The following is a 22,988-nucleotide window of genomic DNA, read 5'->3' as shown; positions in this document are numbered from 1 at the left end:
AGGTCAATTTCGAGCAACCGATTCGGATCCAATTCTGGTCCGCTTCTTTGGCTGTTGGATGGAACAAGTCAGGTTGGTCAACTACTCCTACCCTAATTTATTACTATCTGTTAGTTATTAGATCACCCACCTGTTTACCCCAAAAAAAAAAAAAAAAAAAAAAAATCACCCACATATACAGAAATTCTGTATCTTTCGCACAAAAATAATAAATCATCTATACCGGTAACATATCCGATCTAACACACATACACGGTAAGAGAATGTATGGATAGAGAAATATTCTCAACCAAGATATTCTAAAATTTTCTATATCTATATATGAGGTTGTCACCATTGTGTTAGAAGTACATTTACAATATCTATATTAATTGGCTTGTATCGGATCAAATTAATACTAAATTTTCACTCAAAAGTCGACACTATGGTTGAAGGTTTTTTAGTACATAGAGTAGAAAGATTATTAATTTCTAAGATTCGACCAATGAAGTTCATCGGCATGAGGGTTCAATGAGGATTTTGAAGTCCTTGTCAAAGAGATCATGTAAGTTCCAATCACAAAAAAGATGGACCATACCTTCGCTTTGTGAATTTGATGGATCGTATAAAGTAGCCATTTCTTGAGAACACTTTACATGGTGTTAGCATTAAAACCAAATGTTAATTATTTTAGCTTTAAAATCAAATGTTAATTATTTTAGCTTTAAAACCAAATGTTAAGTATTTGACTCGTACACCAAAAACACCGCGGACTATTATTATTATTATTATTATTATTATTATTTTTTGGTAAGATGGGCTATTAATTTAGCGTTGACACAACAAGTTGTGCCTCATTAGGTATATAACATACCTCCATGTTTTTGTGGTCATTGTCCTCGATACTCTTTCTAGCGGTAAGTATATCTTCAAATGTTATGTACTCTACTAGTGCACCAAAAACTCTTAAGCTAATGGAACGAGCTAAGTTAAACCCTTTAAGAGATTTGATACTAAACTATATCAATCTAATACCTATACAGTCAGCTAGACCCATTAGACACAAAACACCTTAAAATACAAATTATTGTTGACTCTATGTTATGCAAAATGTTGTCACCTCTCTTCTTCTTTTTTTTTTTTTTTTTTTTTTGGTTACAAAGGGGCTATGTTGTCACCTCTTAGAAACATCTTCTTGACAATTTGGCTCATCCAACTCCACAAGCACTACTATCTGATCTTTATTTCTGGATCTGGGAACTTCTTGGACAATACCTGGACTAAACAAGTGGCAGATAACTATGCTTAGATCGTGTAAACTTGACCCAAGCCACTCAAATCTCCAGTGCAAACAGTTCTTCTCGCATTGCAAATTTCATTAGTGGGGAGGCCAAAAGTTGGGCATTTAAGTTTTGGAGTTATGGGGAGGTAAGCATTTTCAAAGAGGATGACTAAACATCTTCTGATCAATGGGAGGCTGTTTGTGGAACTTAAAGAACTAGTAGCTTCATTTCAGCAATGCTAGCCAAGGTTAAGCATCAGATACATTCATATTCTGAGAGAGAGTCCTATCACCAATTATTAAGGTGCATTGCAGCAATCAAACCACTGTGCTGTAGCACAACCGAAAAGCATGCTCCAGCATCAGAAAACCAAAAGGTGAGAAAGAGAGAGGGAGAGTCAACAAGTCCATGAAGCAGATCTTTTAATGAGGGGTTTCATCTGTTTATCTTCCTCAAGGGAAACCATACCCAAGTGAGATGGATCTTCAAGCATCATCTTTGCTACCAAGTAACCTGCAATGGACCAGGTTTGGAATTTACGAGCCTGCTTCCCGATGTACCTGCCAAGCTTTCCATCATAATATTCAGGCCAACTGTCTTTCAACAATCTGCTCTCAGCGAGTTCCATAGCACGTCTTGCAATCTGGGGACGCCCGGTTTTGATGCATGCAGCCGTGAGAAGCCATAGAAGAACTGACCACAAGAAATAGACAAAAGTGTAAATATGCTCAGGTAAAAACAAGATTCTAAAATTTGGGATTCTAACTAAACGTACAGGTCCAACATGTTTTGTGAAATAAAATTATAAACTGCATAATCTGTGAAGGTACAGGAATCATCAGGCTAGCAGTGAGCTTGCCTACTGGAGTTAGTGACAAATGATGGGCCCAGAGAGTTGCTGTAAATTTGTGAACATGGATGTAAAATTAATGTACAGTTTCATTGTTTACTGTAAGAATTTCCAAGTACCATGGACCTTGTTTGCATGCAGTTATAAATTCAATTCCAACTTGCTGCCTAAAGGCCTCCAGAATAGAAGCATACCTGGCCAAGATCCTCCATTGTGGTAACTCCATCTGGTATTTTTAGGATCATAACCAGTTACAATTCGCCATTCATGACTTTCTATGGCAGGATAACAAACTTTTAGTGGCATTTCTCCAACCAATTCCTCCCATCTTGATTCTATGAGATCCATTATTGCTGAAGATTGTTCAGGGGTCGCCAAAGAGGATAAAATTGCAATACAATTACCCAAGCAAAACCAACGGAAATCCATCCTTGCAGGACTGACATTTCCAACAAAGTAACCACCATGTGTTGGCATAAAATCCAACACCCAATCCGGAAGAGAATCAGGCATTATGTTGAACTTGTTGACGGCGGTGTGAGAGTACTCCTCTGTTTTAAATCGATAAATGTCATTAAGCTGCTTTAAATCAAGCCAATAGTAACTCCGCATGTGATAGCTCAAGGCATGGAGGCGTGTAACTATTTTCTCTACACACTCCTTGCCCTCATCATCTTGCTTAAGCAAAACCAGAGCACATCTTAAAGCCATAAAGAAAAGTGCTTGTATCTCAATAGGGTAACCATAGACACCCTGAAATATAAACGTTAAGAATAGATGGTCAGAAAAACAAAATACGAAGAAAAAAAAAATACTAATAAATAAAATAAAATAAAGAAGAAGAAAAAAAGTTAAGGGAGAATATTCATTGTGAATCATGGGGAAAGTTTTTCAAAACTTCAGGATTTATAGGTACAAATTAAAGGGCGCAGCACGTTCACAAGGCTGGTATGGGGATGGTCATAATGGGTCATACAGCCTTACCCCTGCTTACGAAGAGGCTGTTTTTAGAGTTAAAAACCCATGGCCACTTGGTCAAATCAGACCTACTTTCAGTTGTACCAAGGCTCACCTTCTTTTTAGGTATAAGTAATACTAAAAGATCAGGACCTCATTGTAGTCTACTGACCAACAAAGACATTTACAGTGAGTTAATGTGGGTGATATCAACTAATAGCAGAACCAGAAAGGCATGCAGTTGTAAAAGGAAATGGTGAAAACAGAAAATCCCTTTGCACAAGTTTCATTACAAATTGACAGGCACTTGACACAGTCATTAAAAGTCATTTGGACAGGAAATTTAGCAAAAGCTGTCAAAGGTTAACATCATCAGTGAGTGTTTAGGTGTCTAGAAAAGAAGAGAAATACTATATAACTTATATATATTCTTGGATCTTCTTAGTTTCTTTAGGGGTCCTTTATTGTTTTTGGGCTTCTGTTTCATTCTGAGAATTAATAAAAGCTCTTTTAGGGCTGCATTCTCTTCCTCTCCTCCTCCCTTTCTCTGTTCTCCCTTGATTTACATGGTACCAGAGCCATCTTGGTACTGGTTAATCCATATGCCTCTTTCTCGATTCACAATCCCATTTCTTTCTTTTTTCTTTCAAAATCGTGGTCCCTATAAACTCCATCTAGAGCTCACGACTTTAGGAGAAGGGGTGATCATTCACCCCCATGTCCATGTTTGTGGTTTATTGGTGTGATCATGATGACGTTAATCTGCACTTAACGATTAAAGCAGATCACTTGTGGTTGTTCTGAATTGAACATGCCAATTGAAATATGGTGATAAGGATCTCAGGAGGAGATCAATTTTTCTAATGTTGATCGACTTGTCAGTAGTTCAAGTACAACAAAATTTTTTTCTGAGATCTGTATGCATATTTTCTGGCTGATTTGACAGCAGAAACTTTTCATATCTTTTTTTTTTTTTTAATGAATAACATATCATTAAAAGCCCCAAGAAGGGGAACAGAGGAGAATGTACACAAGAGGGAAAAAGGGAAGGAGACAACAGCCAGCCATCAAGACGGAGGCTGGAAAGAGGAATCTAAACCCCAGGTAACAACAATGAGCTGTTCCTTGGGGTATCTGTAACAGGGGGTGGGGAATATCTTTCAGCTCTTATTCAGGTACTCAGTAAAGTTTCTAATCATATCTTGAAATTTTTATTTTCTTCCTGATAGAATGGGTGATATGGTGAAAGGAACAGTTGTGACAGAAGTTGTATCCGTTTACATGAATTACTGACAAGAATGTTGTCGATTGGGCTAGATCTCCAGAGGAACTGGATAGTGCACCTGTATAAGAGGGAATCTTGTTTCTTAAGAAGAGCAAAATGTAGAGTGTTATTGCTCGTTCCAGTACTGAATGAGATTATAGAGCAATGGCACATCTAACTTGTGAAATGATGTGGCTATAGGAACTTCTTTCTGAGTTAGGCTTCAAGGTTCCAGCTCCTCTACAACTGCGGTGTGATAATTAGGCTGCAATTCATATTATATCTAATCCTATGTTTCATAAGAGGACAAAGCATATTGAGATAGATTATCACTTTGTCAAATAGAAGATTTAAAGTGGATTGATTGCTCCTGGCCATGTCAAAACTGGTGAACAACTTGATGTTTTCACCAAGTCTTTGAAGAATGGGAGAATAGACTGTATTTGTAACAAGCTGGGTATACTCAATACATATGCACCAGCTTGAGGGGGAGTATCAGATTCATTCCAAGAGGATCTTGAGACTAGCAGCTAGCGCTAATTAGTGCTAATCCCAAGATTCCTCTTTAGGGATCTTCAGGTTTTTCTATTGTTTGGTGTTTTCCTATATATGTGCAGCCTCTGTTTCATTCTGAGAATTAATAAAAACTCCTTTACGGCTGCATTCTCTTTCTCTCTTCCTCTCTTCTCTATTACTTAATTTACAATTGACTTTGACTAGGACACTTAAACTGAAATAAAAAATAAAATAAAATAAAAAAAGAAAAGTCCATGGTGCCCTTAAAACTTAATTTAGACAGAGTTTACATAATTGAAGCAATTAAACTAATTAGTTCACCTATTTTCGTACTTGGCCTAGGCACTGAACTTTTGGGGCCATAGAATAGGCCCATGACCACACAAACATATTAAACAAAGGCCCAACACCCATATCTATCAATCATAGGTTGATTTCAGAAGAAAATAAGCCAATTCAGGCATCACCATGTGGGCCCCTCAAGGAGATCATTGACAATATGATAAGAGAGACAAGGGGTTTTGTTAAACAAATTCCTAGGCTGAGATATAACTGACTTGTCTCTTCAGCCTTATATATTGCTATTAGTCTATTTCAGGAGTATTTTTGTATCTTGCACATGTTGATCAAAATTATTTAAGGAACTGTGCGGTAGTGGAGAGGATATATGACTCTCTTTTCCTTTATGTTCTATATCATTCCTGCATTCATTTTTCTCTTTTTACAATCTCTCTGATGTGGTATGAGAGCTAGCCTGATGCTGTAACATCAACAAACACTCGTCTTTTTTCTCCCAAACAAATCTGTGATTGACTTCTCAGATTTATTCTTTGGATTATGAGAGCTAATTCCAGGTCTTCTTCTGCTTCTCCTTCAAAGTGCACCAATCTCTTCTATTCAACATTTCACTATATTGATCTTGAGAGAAGTAGAAATGTATCCCTGAGCTAGTAAGCAGTACTCTGGTAGAAATCGTTATTCAGTGTTAAATGAGGCTACAGATCAATCTACTTATGTGCCATCAGTTTACATTGACTAGTATGCTATGTCCAAGACTTCTGATTTTGAGCTCATCATTCAGTTCTTTGCAGATAATGCAAATGTTCAGATCACTACTGAATGATTCAAATAATCTGTTATGGTATAAGCTGTATGGGTGTATTTAAAAGGCAAACTAAAGTACACTGATGGTCCTCATGAGTTCAAGAGTGCTGATTATGAAGAATGGGAATGATAACATGGTAATGACATCGGTATGAAAAATTAAGGAAACCCTTGGAAGTTTCAATGTCATGTTCTTCAATACTGCCAAACAAGTATTGGAACCAGTTCAGGAATTGTATTCTCAAAGATTAAAATGTCATGCATGTCCTATTGGACCATCTAGCATTTTAGCAGTAGTACATGAGTGCCCACAGTAGGTGGAGTGTCCCTAGCATTAAAGAGTCTTATTGTTGGATAGTTTAGTAGATAATTATGTTTAAGGTTTGTAGCATAGAATGAACACCAAGAAATAAAGTGGAAACAAATGGACAGAATACAAGATTTAACATGGTTCACACACCAATAAGATTTGCTACATCTATTGGCAAAGCTGAAGAACATTTACTATGCATTGAATAAGATTCCAATAAAGATCTTTCAAAAACACCCACAACAGCATTACAGATTCTCAATCAAAACACTCTTAAGTCAAAAGCCCCCAAATCCCACAATGACTTTACAAGAGAATATGTGGTATACAAATAGTGTTCCAATCAAGTAAACAGGTTAATCCACTGGGTTGCCACTGAAGTATATTGGAGCTCATAGTTTAGTTGTAATAACATGGCTATGGAAAACTTTGTAATTTCATGATATTTGTAACGAGGTTCACACTCCAGCTTGAGAGGATGCATTCAGGATACAAGAGAGGATCAGATTAAGACAGACTGAGAATATAACTGACTTATCCCTTCAGTCTTACAAAGAACCGAGGGATTATTAGAGAGGATATACGACTCTCTTCTCCCTTCATTTTTCTCTTTTTTACAAGATCTGTGACAGAGATCATCTTTTTCTCAATGGAATTCCTTTGAACTAATTCCAGGCTGTGACTGACAAGGCAATGCACAATCTTCATATACCTTGCCAAGGGTATGACAAAGAGGGATTCCCTACAGACTAGAACAAAGAGGGATTCTCTACAGACTAGAACCAAATAGAGACTGTCTAAGTGTTATGATATTGGTAATAAGTTCCCTTAACATGAATATTTTCGATACCATCAATAATTGAGTTTGAAATGATAGAATGTTGAAAAACTTGTTTTCTAGTCCAGATATTCTATTTTCTGTTAAAAGTTCTTAGCTATATGGATTTTTTTTCTCAACCACAAAGCACGTCAATAATCAGAATCAGCAGGCATAAAAAACTCCATTCAAATATGTCCATTTCACCATTGATATGGCAACACAATTAGCTGCTAATGACAGAACAATCAAGGAAGACAAAATAGGCAGCATCCAACCCAAAGTTATTGTGTGTGTGCGAGAGAGAGAGAGAGAGAGAGATCTGAATAAACTCACCATTCTACGGTCAATCATGCAACATCCATCAGCACAAAGCAAGGTTGGGAACGTGTCAAATCCCTCTGAAAGACACAAACCTAGAATAAGGCGCATACCCTTTTGAATTTCTGGCAATTCAGCCAAGGAGGAGTCTCCTGTTGACTTTGTGTATGCACGGAGCAATATAATCCACCAAAACCCAGAATCAACAGGAGCAACTCTTCCTATTGCGCTCTCACCAAAATCTGCAATTAAAGTTTCATTGTTCCGAACAGGGTCATGGAGTACTTTAAAACTTGCTGGCATCACTCCTTCTCCAAGCTTGAAGCGATCAATCTTTTTCTCCCATGATTGGAGGCGTAAAGTTTTCAAAATGAAATTCTTGACTATTTGAGGTTCGCCATTCATCAAAAAGGCCAGGGCACTTGGGAAAAAATCTCTTACGAACACCTACCCAAATTTTTTGTGGGGGGGGGGGGGGGAAAGAAAGAAAGTCAAGAATCTGAATTTGAACTCAACAAGCTGCTGACCACAGAATAGAAAAATTGTCAGGTACAGGCAGAGAAAATAGTTCAATCAGAGTATGAAGCAATTGCATGCATCAAGCAAATGAAAAAACCAGAGAAGGATAAAGGTGGAAATTTCAACTAGATAACATAGGACATTACTTGTAACATTAATAGAATGCAAAGGTGCAAAAAGGTAAGGCAAAATATCATGGTTACTCAATAGGTTGCCCTGTCCATGATCCAACAGCTCTGTCATTTATATAAAATCCAGCTCCTCCAGCTAATTTTGGAATTGCTAATTGGCCACACAAAACATATAATACACACAGGAGGACTGTAACCTTCAATCAAGACACACTTATCTAATTCACCCCAAAAAAGACACTTATCTAAATAGTAACAAATACAATTTGTTTTCATTGTTGGACCATATGCTGTTTTCACAGAATGGAAACACCATCTGTTTACTAAAATTACTTTTGAGGTACAACAAGTCCATCTGGCCATTGGATGAAATGTGATTGTGTCTGCCAGCATACTTAGTGGCAAGAGGAGTTTAATAGTTGGTACTGTTAAAGTATGTTATAGTTCTTCTAGGTGTAGTGGACCCTATTGGATTACCTAGCATTACTATTGGGTTAGTGCTCATGACACTGGAACATCCTTCTCACAAGAGAGTGATACTTTGGTTAGTCTAGATAGTGTTTGCTAATTAGGTTACTCACTTTATAGTACATTCTATATTCATTTTCATCTAGTTTGATTAACTCTGCAATCCTTTCATAAATAAACTTTACAGCCACTAACAGGATCCACTGCTGGGTCAGTCTCCTGTGGCTTTCATCTCTTCTTCTCTCCTTTGTTATTTTTATTCCCATCCTATTCTTTGTTTATTGATTGGTTCTTAGTTCTTTACCTGGTTATAGATTCAGTGGAATATTCTTCAAATTAAGTCAACATGACACAAGTCCTTTATATTTTTCAAGTGTGATAACCGGTACAAGTTACCGGTACTCTAAGGGGAACATAATACAACCCTAAGAAAAATTATACCCTTGTACCTATATTACAAATGGTGCTCAACTAAATGAGGGATGGGGAATGAAACTTGAATCAAATAATAGCATGCTTATCTTATCTTCGTCATTTTCTATTTGATTTTCTTCCATAAGCAATATTTTGAAACCCAGCAAGTGCTTGCCTCCCAAAAGAACATGGCAGAATTCAAAACACTAAATGAAGCAGACAGCATAAATAAGAAATAATTAGGAACTAAACCTGGATTACCTAGCATTACTAGTGAGTTAGTGCTCATGACGCTGGAACATCCTTCTCACAAGAGAGTGATTCTTTGGTTAGTCTAGATAGTGTTTGCTAATTAGGTTACTCATTTTGTAGTACATTCTATATATTTTTTCATCTAGTTTGATTAACTCTGCAATCCTTTCATAAATAAACTTTACAGCCACTAACAAAATCCACTGCTGGGTCAGTCTCCTGTGGCTTTCATCTCTTCTTCTCTCCTCTGTTATTTTTATTCCCATCCTCTTCTTTCTTTATTGATTGGCTCTTAGTTCTTTACCTGATTATAGTTACAGTGGAATATTCTTCAAATTAAGTCAACATGACACAGGTCCTTAATTTATATTTTTCAAGTGATAAACAGTACAAGGTACCAGTACTCTTAAGGGGGAAATAATATAACCCTAAGAAAAATTATACCCCTGTACCCATATTACAAACGGTGCTCAACTAATGAGGGATGGGGAATGAAACAGAAATTAAAAAAAATATAGCACGCTTATCTTTTCTTCGTCATTTTCTATTTGATTTTCTTCCATCAATAATATTTTGAAATCCAGCAAGTGCTTACCTCCCAAAAGAACACGGCAGAATTCAAAACACTAAATGAAGCAGACAGCATGAATAAGAAAGAATTAGGAACTAAACCTGGTCATAGTTAAGTTCCTCGTCAGAATGGTCCAAAGCAGCAATAGTCCCTACTGGTTGGCCACGAAAGTAGACCAAAGATCGTCTCAAGGCCTCCCAAGCTTCAGCAATCATGGGGTGAGGCTCGAAGCTAGTGTGCAGTGAAGTAGGGGTGTTAAAGCCAGACCTTCTACCGGGGGAAAAGACATTGTCAAAATGGTCCATTATTCGGGAGGAATGTTCTGTATTCCTGGAATAAAGTCGAGGGGATAGGCCAATAGATAATTCGCTGAGTGACCTCTCATCAAATGACCTCTGCCGTTCTATATTCAGAGCCCTTGGTTTTTCCGCTATCTTTGAAAAATCGAATTCGTCAATCTCAGGTACACTACACATTTGATCTGGATTCTTCACACCTCCATTTTGAGTGAAATCCATTGAAACAGTTGAGAATCCTGATCTTCTCAACTATTTAGATGGAAAACTGATCGTGATCTGATGGTGAACGGCTCGTAAATCTACATTTGATTGAAGAACAACTAAATCATTAAACTGTGTGCTACTAACCAGGAAAGTAAACTGTGACACTTCTAGCTCTGCAACAGAAATCAGCTTAAAATCTACAAAATTAAATATATAATTCCCAGTTTCCCACGACTCAGGAACTAATGATTCTTTCTTTACTTTTTTTTTATATGGAAATCAAGATTTAGGGAGTTGGAACTTCGAAAAGAAACTCACCTCGGGATTTACGAATGAGCCGAGTAGGGAAATTAACTAACCTATACCTGCAAAATCTTGAAGAGCAAAAATGGCCGTAAATTATGAAGAGGAATCATGCAAAATGCAAGGTTGATAATTTATAACCATCGACAGAAGCTACGATAGAAATAATTAGGTAAGTTGAAAGAAGGCAAGGCACAAGGCTTGGCAGGTGAGACTGTGTGAGACAACAAGAGATTTCATGGTACGAGAGTCGGAGAGTGTACTAGTTTGGTAGAGGGGTAACCGGCTGGGCAGGTGACTTTCCAGTTGTGAGTGCCTGACTTGACGGGAATACTGACCGACACGTTGGTTTTGCTATATTATTCTGTCAAAAAAAAAAAAAAAAGCTCTGCAATAATACACATGCGAGAAACAACGGTGTCGGGTAACTTACGTTGTTATGTGACACGTGATTATGACAGCACCACATAACTCGGTGTGTCGACACAGCCGTATCAAACCGAGTTGTGGTACGGTGACACTCACTGGAACAGTTTTGATTGGGATATTTTTCCTCGAGATTTGTTTTTGGACCAGTCGCTTTCAGACCCAAACTTTTATGGTAGATCCTGAAAAAAGACAAAAGTATCCAGCCAAGACTGGATCGCTATAAAATATTCCTTTAGTTCATAAAAAAATTTAATTAATTGAATAATCAATAATGTAAGGAAAGCTTTCAAATATTCATCATTTTTAATTATAAAATACGTGGACTGCAGACCTGGTTAATTGTTGGCCGTTCGTTTCACGCATGTGGAGTACTTTACATAGAAAGATAACTGGGAAGTCAAGTGGCGATTGCGACGTACTTGTCTGCTCTCTTTAGTGGGACCCAGTGAGTGTTCGAGTGACTTACAATATATTTTTGGTATAAATAAATTTTTTATGTATAAAGAATGAGATAAATTTATATATATATGTATATATATTACATCTCCAGAGTTAAACCTATGATATCTTTATTACGAGATGTTGGTCTTACCAATGTGAGCAACTCTTAATGACTTATTGGGTCCTACAACTCATTAGGAGAGTTTTTCCAAGAGAATTTTGATCATATTCCCCATAAAAGTAAAGGAATATATTTCTTTCACTTACTTTATCATATATTTAGGAAGGCGTTTATTTTTGGTCAATCTTATAAATGTTGGGATTTTATTTTGTGAGTACTATAAATAATGGAATCTTCAATTATAGTCTCTTTGGGAGCATAATTGAGATTGATGGTTGTAAGTTAAAGATAAATTAATTTAGTTGTAGATTACACGTAATTTAAACCACTTAATAAGCCAACATGAGTTTTGGTTCAATGTAAATGGGGTACAATTATACCTGTAAATAGATTGTTGAAATCGGCCTTTAAATTCACATTTGTACTCGTTTAAGGGTGTCTAAATCCATAAATTTTCTTATAGAAACATATTTGTATTCGCCTGATAAACAATCAAATTTGGATAATCGCTTATCAGATCATATAACATCCTAATAAAATTTTATACTAATTAGAGTAAATTATTACACACTTTTTTCTTTGAAAAAGATAAATAATCGGATTAAAATATCGATAATATGTAATCGAAAATTCGGAAAATATCAGGTTAGAGTAAATTAAACACTTTTCTCTAATAATTATTGCTAATTGGATTTGGAAATTGGTAATCGGCAACCAAAAAAATAATTAATTGGATATCATAAATTAAAACAGTTTATTGAATTGGATTATTATCGATATCCGATAAAATTATGGATTCGAATTATAATACCATCTGAAATTTCCACCAGATTCAAAATTTGGATTTAGACTGCCGTTGATACGGTTTGTCCATGGTATGTCTCCCCCCAATTGGATTTGGAGGTAAGTCCGTACCTGTCCGAAGGGCATGAATCCCATCCATTTACAAGTTGGGCGCGTTTGATAACGTTTTTAAAAAATGTTTTTGGCGTTCTTCTGTTCTTTAGGAACGGAAGAACAGGTTATAGGCGTTTGATAAAACGGTCCGTTCTTCTGTTCTTTAAAAACGTACCGGTCAGAAAAGTGTTATAAATAATGTTTTTTGCAGAACATTAAAAAGATGTTTACCAAAGAACAGAAACTAAAGTGATAAAATTGGTTCAAATTTCAAATTGAAGCCTGAAAACGAGTTTATCAAGTACCAACTTTATTTTTCAACCCCCAAAAAAAAAACAACTTACTATTATTAGTGTTCTGAAAATATTTTTCAGAACGGATTTATCAAATGCCATTTTCAAGCAAATAACGTTATTTTAGAGCATAAACATTAAAAAACGTTTTGCATAAGAACTGCTTTCTCATAATATAAACGTTACCAAACGCGTACGTAGTGGTAGAATACTACTATTATTAATTATTAAAATGGAAAAAGCAAAACGTTCCAATCGGACGATTCGGAGCGTGTCTTAAGATTGATGCACATGGCGCGTTACCAACGGTCTGCAATAAATTTAAATCGTTCCAGTGAGATTTTCCACCCAATTTGAAGCGTCTCGTTCTTCGTCATTTCCCTCGCTCGCTTCCTTCGCTTGCAAAGATCTGTCTATAATGGGCGCCGATAAAGCTTCTAAAGTTTCCAATGATCGTCTTCAATGGCAAAAGATATTCAATGCTCTTGTACACATGTTCCAGACTCAACAGATTCAACTAGAGTCCCTTGCGAAAGAAAGACAGCTTCTGAAGGACAGAATCCAAATGCAACATGATCGATGGGTTTCTGATGTTCATCTACTCGAAGAACAGATATCTCAGGTAAATCCCTTGAATGATTACTCTAAGCAAGAGTCTCGTTTTCACCTTATTAATTGTTTTTTGTTTTCTCTTTATTTTTGGGTGGGGTTTTGGGGGTTGGGTGGAATGGGGCGGGAGAATGTGAGTTTTAGGGTTTCAAGTTTTCTTGTTTTCTTTTGCAGATGAGAATGGATGTTTCACAGGCGGAGTTGCACCGCTTAGTGGAGGTGGCGAAGTCAGATCTCATAGTTGGGTTGAAGCAAAGGGAGGTTTTTTTATGTAAGCTGAAACTAGGTCAGATTATATTTGTTAGGTTTTCCATTTTCTTTTATATCTCTTCCCTTTTCTTTTTGTGTCGTACAATTCAAGAATCTTCTTGATATCCTGTTCATTACGAAATTTTTTGCTCCATCAAATTACAAAAAGATAAAAGAAGAAGAAGATAATTTTGTTAAAATATAGGGATTTCTGATATTGGACCTTCAAGTTATTTGTGTAGTTTTTTCTTCAGTGTGTGGACTACGGAGAGAAAACAGAGACTTTTCCTGCTTTGTGTCTTGCACTGCAATGAAATAAGAAAAAGGATAATTTCATCAAAATATAAACATTTCTGATGTTGGGCTTGTACGGTATTCTGTTTAGTTTGTCTTACTTCAGTGTGTGTATGTCTTTGAGCTTGTTTGGACTGTGGAGAAAGTAGAGAGATTTTCTGGGTAATGTCTTGCTTTGAATTATTAAAACAATATGTAGAAGTCAAATCGTCTGATATTTCCATTTGGAAGGAGAATTTTGCATTTTATTGAATCCTACTCTACAGCCAACCCAGTGTTTGTTGTTCACTGTATATTATTTCATGAGAGCAGGAGACAAAGAGATTGACTTGAAGGATTTGAAATTCTGGGCTGATTGCCTCACTCTAAAATGTTCTGAACAGAAGGTATTTTTCATAACTTTTTAATTAGTTGTTTTATTTATTTTCTGTGGAACCTGTTTATGATTTCAAATATTATTTGATAAAGTGTTTGAAATTATTTATTGTGGTTTATAGGGAGGATCTCAATTTAAAACTACAAGAACTGACAAAAGAAAAGGAGGAGGTGTAGATGGATATCCAAAGGTTGAGGAACAAAGGTGTTCCAACATCTTGGAAGGTGAATTGAGAAAACTCAAGCATGCACAGGAGAAGCATACTTCACAGTACAACTCTGAGGTTTCTCCACTCCGGGCTGAGAGAAACTTCGTATGGAACCAGTTTAAGAAGATGGAAAGTGACTACAATAGTCTCCTAAAGAGTAATCACATTGAAACTGAACAGGCAAATCAATGTATCAAGAAGCTTTTATCCAATATGGAGCAATTGCAGTCATCAAACACTGAAAAGGATGAGACCATTCTGATGTTAAGAACAAAGTTGGGTAAGCTCGAGGAAGATATGGAACATAACAACCAGGAAATATCCAGGCTATCTAGGGAATTGGAGATGCAAAGGACCTCAACAAGTGCTTCAGTTACACCTGTCTTGGGTCAGTGCATGATGGGAATCACTCCTTGTAGCTCGCAGAGCAACAAAACTGGCAAGGACTCGAAGCTGCATATTAAGAAAGACTCAACTGGACAACACACCATGGACTTCATGAAAGAATCTGAGGAAGTATGTCATTTTATAGCAACTACAAAATTGTTTAGCCTCTTTACTTCTGTTCCAAATTAGCATTAACTCATCAATTTTTTCTTCTGTTCTTCTGATATGTTCTCTTATGAGGTGTTCACTAGAGTATACGATAGAGATTAGTCCAGTTGAAAAGTCATCATACTGTCTTTAAATTTTGACCAGTCGTTCAGCAAGATGAAGAAATCCCTCTAGAAGAAACTCTGGATCCTGATCTTGAGTTATACTGAAATCCTTATTCTGCCCTGTTTTCTTAAGTTTTTGAATTTTTAATAAGATGTACTTGTTTTACTGTTTTGTTCCTGTTGAACTTTATAGCATACAGTATTCAGGATCAGTTGATCTGATATTCCTCCCTTGTAAACTCTATTGAATGGTGAATTTACTGTTCTACTCTTCTCCTACTATAACTAGGATTCCCATCTTCTTATCCAGCCCTTGGATTGCCTTAAGAATTTCAACAGGTGTTACATCCCTTTACTTGTTGAACTCAGTTTGAGTTCATGGAGCATCTGACCATTTGATTTTTATCTACAGGATGTTGCATAAATCTGGCTATATATTCTGTGTTATAACCTGTTTTTCAATCAATCAGTTAAAGTAGTACATTATACAGGTTTACATTATTATGCTTTCTTTCTTCTTTTTCTCTAATGCCTGTCATTCAGATAGTTGTTGTTGCTCCGATGATCTAAATAAGTGGTTTTTATGCTCTCTCTTTTCGGTTAGAAGATTTTCAGGCAACATTGAATAATGCAGTCCAATTCAGCTCACTTCAAGCATGTGGTGTGAACAACTATGGCGAGTGACCCCAGGCACTGGGTTAAATCGACTTGTGGCCTGTGTTTGAATACCCTAATCAGCTTGGGGCACGTTGGATTTAACGGCTTACCATCAAATATTTGAAATGACCATCCTGTGGTGGAGGTTGCATGGAACCAAGGGAATATTTGAGCACCCATGTTAGCTAAAAAAAGTGTGAACTAACTATGTTTGGACTCCCGTTATATTCTCGGTCAAAAAACTTAAACTTTCATTTAATACATCACTTATCTTTAGGTCCTTTGCCTTATAAAACTGTAGAGGCTTCAGTAAAAGGTAAACCTTGCATCCTTAGTTGGACAAAATATTGAAAAAGAGATGGTGTTGTAAAAAGCAAGCCACTTGTGCTTTTGCTTTAGACATCTTTTGATGCTAAGCTTCATGAAGATGAAGCAGACAGGTTCAGTTTAGGGTTAGGGTTAGAGCAGGTGGTGAGGGGGGGGGGATAGATGGCAGATGGGACATCATCAACAGTAACGTCCACAGCCAAGTGTCAGATAGCCCATTCTCTCCCCTTGATCATAGTGAGTTCCCTCTCCCTATAAGTGATGATTTTGGAATTATGATTTTCTAGCTCCAAAGGTAAATGTCATTTCTCCTGTTCCCCCCACCCCTCTTCTTTCATTGCCATTATTCCTGTCTCCTCCTCCATGGTATAAAACTAATTATTACGTTTGTCACTTGTATACTTATTTAAAATTTAGATACTATTGTAGTACAAAGTTGCAAACTTTTGTAAATAATTATATCATGTTTCCATATTTTCAAGAATGCATCAGTTCTTATGGCCAGATCTAATTGATTGGGGTTTTTATGGAAATCAATTGTGGATCAGATAAGACATTCAAGTGGGTAAAACCACATAGGAAAATAATACAACATAACATGGTTCAAGTCTAGATTACAAATTAATTTACTGATACCAGTACTCATAATTAACTCTATGGCTGATGATAGAATGTTTTTACGGTGTTCAAACTGATGTGGGGGATCTTGAAAATGATGGAGCTTGTAATTTCTTGTTTTTCATGATTGCCAGAAGTAATGGTTTTCTATTGCAGCGACAAACTTGGTGATCGACGCAGCCTTACTATGTCTCTTCCTTTGTCAGCAGGGTTGTAGGAAGAGCTTAAAGAGAAGACATGTCCAGACCACTCCCACTTCAGAGACTCCAAGGCTGTTATCATCCACATTCAAAGTTCCCAAACTGAAGGAAACCAATCTTACATAGCTTCTGTTACTTGACCATCTTTGTTAATCTTATTTTCTTGCAATGCCAAACAGGTTAGGCACTCAGTAATTCATATTTCAATTTTTTCAACAGAAATTATTGTACCAGTGTATATTTTTGTAATTAAATTGTGTACATTAAATATTACTTACAAAAGTGGCAATAGAAATTTTTTGGTTTTCAGTTCACATCTCATTGTGCTCGTAGAGGGGAATTGAGATGATGGATAGTGCCTCTCTTGCTAGCTCTGGAGCTTGCCCTTCAACTATTGGCTTCCTCGTCAATCAGCACTGCATTAGGTCTCTCCGCAGCCAGCACACCAGGAAAGGCAGCTTCCATTACTAGAATCCGGATCTTCTCCCCGTCGGGGGAGCGAGAGTGCTCCCCCATGGCGCCCACGTGGTGAAAAAGTTTTTTTCCTTTTCCAGTGGGTGCTGATCAGACCCCAGTACTCCCCCAAACGAAAAGGTGGGATGGACAGGCTGGACCCTCTTATTAAGGGCTACTATGTTATTTCAAATGGGTATAAATGTCAATCTAACCTTTTGTCTAAGAGAAGGAAATGAATGACTCCGGATCACCTCTCCGTTGTCACACAATAAGGGAGGTTTATGTGAAATTCACTGGGGCTGCGTTTGTTTGCTGGAATAAAGGTGTAGGAAAATTCTTGAAAAAAATAAACTTTTGGTATTTTTCCTTTAAATCCTAAAGGTGTACGTTGTTTGGTTGCTTAGGGTGAGAAAATTAGAAGCAAGTTTCCTTAAATTAAGAAAGTTTGTCTGGTGAGGTGATAATTCAATTTTACACTTTGTGGAAAAAGTTGGAAAAGTGAAATGTGAGACTTACAATTAACACTTTTCTACACTTTACTTTCTCCCTCACCCCACTATACATGGGAATATATGTTTTTTTTTTCTTTCTTTTTTGAGTTATTTTATTAATATTTAAACGTAGACACACCCCTTATTGTATGGTGAATAAATAGCATGTGCTCCCCCGGAGAGGGGATCCAGATTTGAAATGAAGCCCATCGGAAGCTGCCCCTCACGTGCCATTGCTCATTGAAAATAAGTTCTGAAGCAAAGGTGGTAACCACCTAACCGGGTTGCAATGGTGACAGTTTGGTAGAAGAGCCCAATACACGTGAGGCTTCACCTCTCCAGTCCTTCCCTAAGGGTCAACCTAATGTCTACTACCGAATCCCGGATTCTCTTTTTCCTTTAATCAGGTGGTTCGTGAGACACATTGGTGGGACCCCTGCACAGCGGCCCACTGAAATGGAGGGCCATGATTATTTACAAATTGTGGAGGTAGCTGACGGCAGAGGTAGTTGGAACTGCCAATCCTTAGATGGAACACAGAGAGCCGGAGGACAACTATATATTAGCTCGACACTCCCGTGAAGTTCTCAAAGCGAATAACCGAATTACCAAAATCATCAAAAACGTTAACTGAGAAAGGAAGGGGTAATGGCTCCTCCGTCTACTTTGACGGCTTTGGCAGGAGAGAAGACGCTTCAATCGAGCTTTGTGAGAGATGAAGATGAGCGTCCGAAGGTAGCTTACAACGAGTTCAGCAACGAAATTCCTGTGATTTCTCTTGCAGGAATTGATGAAACGGAGGGCAGAAGAGCTGAGATCTGTAAGAAGATTGTGGATGCCTGTGAAGACTGGGGTGTTTTCCAGGTCGTTGATCATGGCGTTGATACAAAGCTCGTTTCCGAGATGACTCGTTTAGCTCGTGAATTCTTCGCTCACCCTCCTGAGGAGAAGCTCCGGTTTGACATGTCCGGTGGTAAGAAGGGTGGTTTCATCGTCTCCAGTCACCTCCAGGTTACCTTTCTTTCTCTGCAACATTCTCTTTGTTCTCTAGTTTTTCACTTAAAAGTTTAGCCTCTGTAAATTACTCGTGATCCGCGATTCTCTACTCCGTGATGATTTCCAGTAGAACATTGCTTCTAACTGATTGAAGGAAGATAAAAATAGATAGCTCGGTTGCACCTTATCTTAGGAAGAGTCTGTAAGAACCGTTCTGGCATTTTTTTAATATTTTTTTTATGGAAAAGAAGACTGGTGGCAGGCTAAGATGTTTAGGCTGGTCGTTCTTTGTTGTTTAAGAACGGATGGTGAAAAGAGTGGTCTGGAGAATAACTTTCACTAAAATAAGATAAAATAATGTAGTGGTGGGGCCACAGAAAATTTCACATGGGCCCACATAATATGTGTGGTAAAAATGCATTAGTGTTCTGACTGTTCTCCCAATGAGGAGGTGATCTGCCTCATTATTTTGCCCTCCCTAATGTTTTTTCCGGAAAACAAGAAATTGTTAAAATGGTGTGTAGGTTTTAACCGCGGCCTAACCCTAGGAACTAGATAAAATGGTTGTAAAGACTTTGAAACCATGCTGACCCTAACCATCTTCATCAACTCCTTCCAGCTTACTCTCTTCCCCATGTTTTTCCTCAAGAACAAGATTTTTATATTATAGACTCAATTTATAAACATTTTCAAAAAAGATTTACCAGAAATCCATTCCCAAACAAAAAATCTACTAATGCAGACTTGTAAAGATGGTTTTACACAAAAATTGACTACGCAACATAGAAAGGTTTACGCACACTCAATAAATCAGTTATCAAAGTAGAAATCTGGTTGCCATGAAGGTAAGCGTAAGGTAAGGTTCTTGTCTGTTTAGGTATTTATAATAAAGCATAAATATAGTTGAATGGTTGTGTGAATAAATCTTATCATTAAATTTGAACCATTTATGGTAATGATTCAGATTTAATCTTACCAAATTTTATGGTAGGATTTCTAGAACCAAATTTCATATTGAACTCATTACATACCTAATCTTATGAGTTTATGGTATGGTGGTTTAATTATTGTTTATATTTGTGAGGATAAACATTATGCATTCTAATTTGTCTCTCATGAGTTCAAGCTACTCTACTATTTAATGTTTTTACTAAATATGTCAATTCATTGGTCAGTAATTGAGCTTTAATTCAAAATTCAAATTCAAGTTTTGATATTTAAAGTTAAAGATTAATTATCAATCATTGAATTAACATATTTACTGAAGAACTCGATCTTCTCTCTCTCCATATGAAAACATCTATATTGTTTTATTTTGAGAAAGAGAAAGAAAGAGACATTGGAGTTTCAGCATTGACCAACTTTCCTACCTTTCCAGTCAAGAAAGCTGTTTCCCTGAATGCTTAGAACTTTATTTTACCACGGAAGGATGAGTTTACTGTTTACAGTTCTCCATTGTTTGAAATGCAATCCCATTTTTAGAGTGTTAGGTTACAGAACCTCACTGTCTTCTGGATGTACATGTCTGTCTCATGGTTTTACACAATTGGATCCATAAGTGCTCCATTTCATTTTCTATTTAGTTTGATTTGCTTCAAACCACTTCTGGTATGACATAATTATGGTGGTTGCAGGGAGAAGCAGTCCAAGACTGGCGTGAGATCGTTACCTATTTCTCATACCCAATTAGGGCTCGTGACTATTCAAGGTGGCCAGACAAGCCTGAGGGATGGAGGGAAGTGACCCAGACCTACAGCGAGACCCTCATGGGGCTTGCTTGCAAGCTGCTGGAGGTGCTCTCTGAGGCCATGGGACTCGAAAAGGAAGCTCTCACCAAGGCCTGCGTCGACATGGACCAGAAAGTTGTGGTCAACTATTACCCCAAGTGCCCACAGCCCGACCTCACCCTCGGCCTTAAGCGTCACACAGACCCTGGCACCATCACCCTCCTCCTCCAAGACCAGGTGGGTGGTCTCCAAGCCACCAGGGATGGCGGCAAGACTTGGATCACTGTTCAGCCCATTGAGGGTGCCTTCGTGGTTAACCTTGGTGACCACGGCCACGTGAGTACATACCATATCCAAACACATTTTATAGAACATGTTACGTATATGAGTTGGTTAACTGATATGATAAGCTAATCTTGTACAGTACTTGAGCAATGGGAGGTTCAAGAACGCAGATCACCAAGCAGTGGTGAACTCCAACACTAGCAGGCTGTCGATTGCCACATTCCAGAACCCAGCCCCTGATGCGATTGTGTACCCGTTGAAGGTCAGGGAAGGGGAGAAACCAGTGTTGGAGGAACCCATCACTTTTGCAGAGATGTACCGGATGAAGATGAGCAAGGATCTGGAGCTGGCCAGGCTCAAAAAGTTGGCTAAGGAGAAACTGTTGCAGGAACCAGAGAAGGCCAAGCTGGAGAGCAAACCCATAGAAAATATTCTCGCCTGATTATTTGTACCCGATGTTTTCTTTGCCCTTCCGTTCAATCTTTTCTTGTTTTACGTGTTTCACTATTCCACTGGGAAATGGATTTGGGGGAGATCTTTGGTTTAATAAAGAAAGTCAAAATTATCATTCATGCTGTTGGGTGCATTTGTGGTAATGGGACAAAGGAACAAAACAAAAAAAAAAAAAAAAAAACCAAAAAACGTTTAGTAAAATAGATTATATTTTTGTTTGAAGGAAATTAACTGATTCAATTTTCTTGGTAGAGAAGGTTTTTGGCAAAATAATTTTGACTTGTTTCGTCCTTCTAAAAAATGAAAAAGCACGTCCAAGGCTCTTTTTGGTATCAATTATCATTGTCAATTATGAGAAATTTTCATTATTTTAAATTGTTTGGCATCTATTCGAATTTTATTTTATTTAAAATAATAGAAAAACCTCAAAATCCATAATGACTTTTGTCCATTATGGTTGTGATGAAAATTTCATTATCTTCATTTGTGAAGTTTACTTAAAGTTCTATAGTAGATGAGGGAAATAGTCATACCTTCTTTTATAACAATCTATGTTTTCCTTCTTTTCTCCTTGTTTCTTCTTTTTACTTTTTATTTTGACCAACTTTTTTCTTTCTTTTTTTGTTTCCCAAACCATTTTCATTCTTGCCATTGTTTTGTCTTATTTATTTTAAATAAGCATAATAGAGAATGAGAATTGATACCAAAAAGAGCCCAAATTACATAAAAAGAAGACACTTGACCTAAATTTCATTCACATTAAACTTCTAATTCCTTTTTGCCTTTATAAGATTTTTTTTTTAGATCGTCATTGTCTCAAGTGTTTTCTAACACAAATTTTATCAAACAGTCAAAATTATACTCATACCACTTTTCTTAGAAAAAACCATTACAAAACTCACACTTAAGCTTCTTAATTTTCTCTTCCCTTGCGTTCTAGTATTGATCAAGTTGTAAACGCGGTCCCAAAATCAGATGATGGAGAAGAGCATAAATTTTTATTTGCTATAGTAGTTGCAGCCAACAACCAACAGTTACAATCGCGCCACGCGTACTAATTCACATCTGACGGTTTAAATTGGAAGTGTAGGGGGTGTTGGTAAATATGGTTTTAGTTTTTTTATATTTAAAGGTTCTAAGTATTCAAATTTACAAAAGAAAGTTCCTCGCTCATACCCCATTTTTTAAACCTTCTCCATCTCAGATCCGATTTTTAAACCTCCTCCTTCTACTTCTTCGCATTTGTCCCACTCAACCTGTAAATAGTGAAACTTCGCCTCCGTTCTTTACAGATCTATTCTGTTCGAAACTTATCTTACCATTGTTGTTGATTGATAAGTCGATGTAATTTTAGCATACAATTTGCAAGTTGATTGCGTCTAGATGGTGCATGAGAGGACTGAATCGATCTTCAAGGGAAGAACAAACTCTAACATCAGTCTAACCTTGGTACGATGCTAAAGAGAATTTTGTGGAGATCCCCAATTTGGAGCTTTGACCACAGCTACAAGAAAATCAACCTTGGCTCTCAAGTACAATTTTGATAGTTTCTTCATCGTTTAAATTTTGATTTTGATGCATGTTTAGTTTCTCTCTTTGATTCAACGGTCTCTCAAAAACACTGTTTATTTAATTGGATT

The 22,988-nt window shown here is 37.1% G+C and overlaps 3 protein-coding genes across 5 annotated transcripts; 2 read left to right on the top strand and 1 right to left on the bottom strand.

Moving 5' to 3' along the window:
• Positions 1–1,158: 1,158 nt before the first annotated feature.
• LOC149015115 (putative alkaline/neutral invertase B) lies at positions 1,159–10,775 on the bottom strand. The gene is made up of 5 exons (XM_089156205.1): positions 10,578–10,775; positions 9,858–10,354; positions 7,417–7,848; positions 2,307–2,865; positions 1,159–1,955 (listed from the first exon to the last, which is right to left on the bottom strand). The coding sequence occupies exons 2-5, from the start codon at positions 10,272–10,274 to the stop codon at positions 1,660–1,662; spliced, it is 1,704 nt and encodes a 567-aa protein (XP_089012331.1). The 5' UTR covers positions 10,275–10,354; positions 10,578–10,775; the 3' UTR covers positions 1,159–1,659.
• Positions 10,776–13,098: 2,323 nt separating this feature from the next.
• On the top strand, positions 13,099–17,307 carry LOC149015114 (uncharacterized). Of its 3 annotated transcripts, XR_016173685.1 has the most exons (6): positions 13,099–13,365; positions 13,527–13,638; positions 14,208–14,281; positions 14,393–14,995; positions 16,947–17,119; positions 17,251–17,307. XR_016173685.1 is itself a non-coding variant. In XM_089157351.1 (5 exons), exons 1-5 carry the CDS (start codon positions 13,162–13,164, stop codon positions 17,064–17,066), a joined length of 1,110 nt encoding a protein of 369 aa, XP_089013477.1. In that variant the 5' UTR covers positions 13,099–13,161; the 3' UTR covers positions 17,067–17,232. The 3 variants fall into 3 exon arrangements, 2 of the variants coding, with proteins under 2 accessions (XP_089013477.1, XP_089013476.1); XM_089157351.1 differs by lacking the exon at positions 17,251–17,307 and having other exon boundaries at positions 16,950–17,232; XM_089157350.1 differs by lacking the exon at positions 17,251–17,307 and having other exon boundaries at positions 16,947–17,232.
• A 1,159-nt stretch (positions 17,308–18,466) lies between these two features.
• Positions 18,467–21,467, top strand: LOC149015113 (naringenin,2-oxoglutarate 3-dioxygenase-like). The gene is made up of 3 exons (XM_089155935.1): positions 18,467–18,898; positions 20,518–20,946; positions 21,035–21,467. The coding sequence occupies exons 1-3, from the start codon at positions 18,536–18,538 to the stop codon at positions 21,335–21,337; spliced, it is 1,095 nt and encodes a 364-aa protein (XP_089012061.1). The 5' UTR covers positions 18,467–18,535; the 3' UTR covers positions 21,338–21,467.
• The last annotated feature ends 1,521 nt before the right edge of the window (positions 21,468–22,988 follow it).

The sequence above is a fragment of the Hakea prostrata genome, chromosome 5, assembly GCF_041222555.1.
Source record: "Hakea prostrata isolate BN-2017 chromosome 5, UWA_Hpros_2, whole genome shotgun sequence".
In the NCBI taxonomy this organism is placed as follows: Eukaryota; Viridiplantae; Streptophyta; class Magnoliopsida; order Proteales; family Proteaceae; genus Hakea; species Hakea prostrata.
Note: the sequence above shows the minus strand (reverse complement) of the source record. Positions and strands in the feature narration are given on the sequence as shown.

What these genes read in the sequence shown, in the direction of transcription:
- LOC149015113 (XM_089155935.1), top strand. Translation starts at nt 18,536, where the DNA reads ATGGCTCCTCCGTCTACTTTGACGGCTTTGGCAGGAGAGAAGACGCTT. An exon ending in TCGTCTCCAGTCACCTCCAG is followed by an intron (nt 18,899 to 20,517) that starts GTTACCTTTCTT and finishes TGGTGGTTGCAG; the next exon opens with GGAGAAGCAGTCCAAGACTG. An exon ending in ACCTTGGTGACCACGGCCAC is followed by an intron (nt 20,947 to 21,034) that starts GTGAGTACATAC and finishes AATCTTGTACAG; the next exon opens with TACTTGAGCAATGGGAGGTT.
- LOC149015114 (XM_089157350.1), top strand. Translation starts at nt 13,162, where the DNA reads ATGGGCGCCGATAAAGCTTCTAAAGTTTCCAATGATCGTCTTCAATGG. An exon ending in TAAAATGTTCTGAACAGAAG is followed by an intron (nt 14,282 to 14,392) that starts GTATTTTTCATA and finishes TGTGGTTTATAG; the next exon opens with GGAGGATCTCAATTTAAAAC. An exon ending in TCATGAAAGAATCTGAGGAA is followed by an intron (nt 14,996 to 16,946) that starts GTATGTCATTTT and finishes TTCCTTTGTCAG; the next exon opens with CAGGGTTGTAGGAAGAGCTT.
- LOC149015115 (XM_089156205.1), bottom strand. Translation starts at nt 10,274, where the DNA reads ATGGATTTCACTCAAAATGGAGGTGTGAAGAATCCAGATCAAATGTGT. An exon ending in AGGAACTTAACTATGACCAG is followed by an intron (nt 7,849 to 9,857) that starts GTTTAGTTCCTA and finishes AAATTTGGGTAG; the next exon opens with GTGTTCGTAAGAGATTTTTT. An exon ending in GCATGATTGACCGTAGAATG is followed by an intron (nt 2,866 to 7,416) that starts GTGAGTTTATTC and finishes TTTATATTTCAG; the next exon opens with GGTGTCTATGGTTACCCTAT.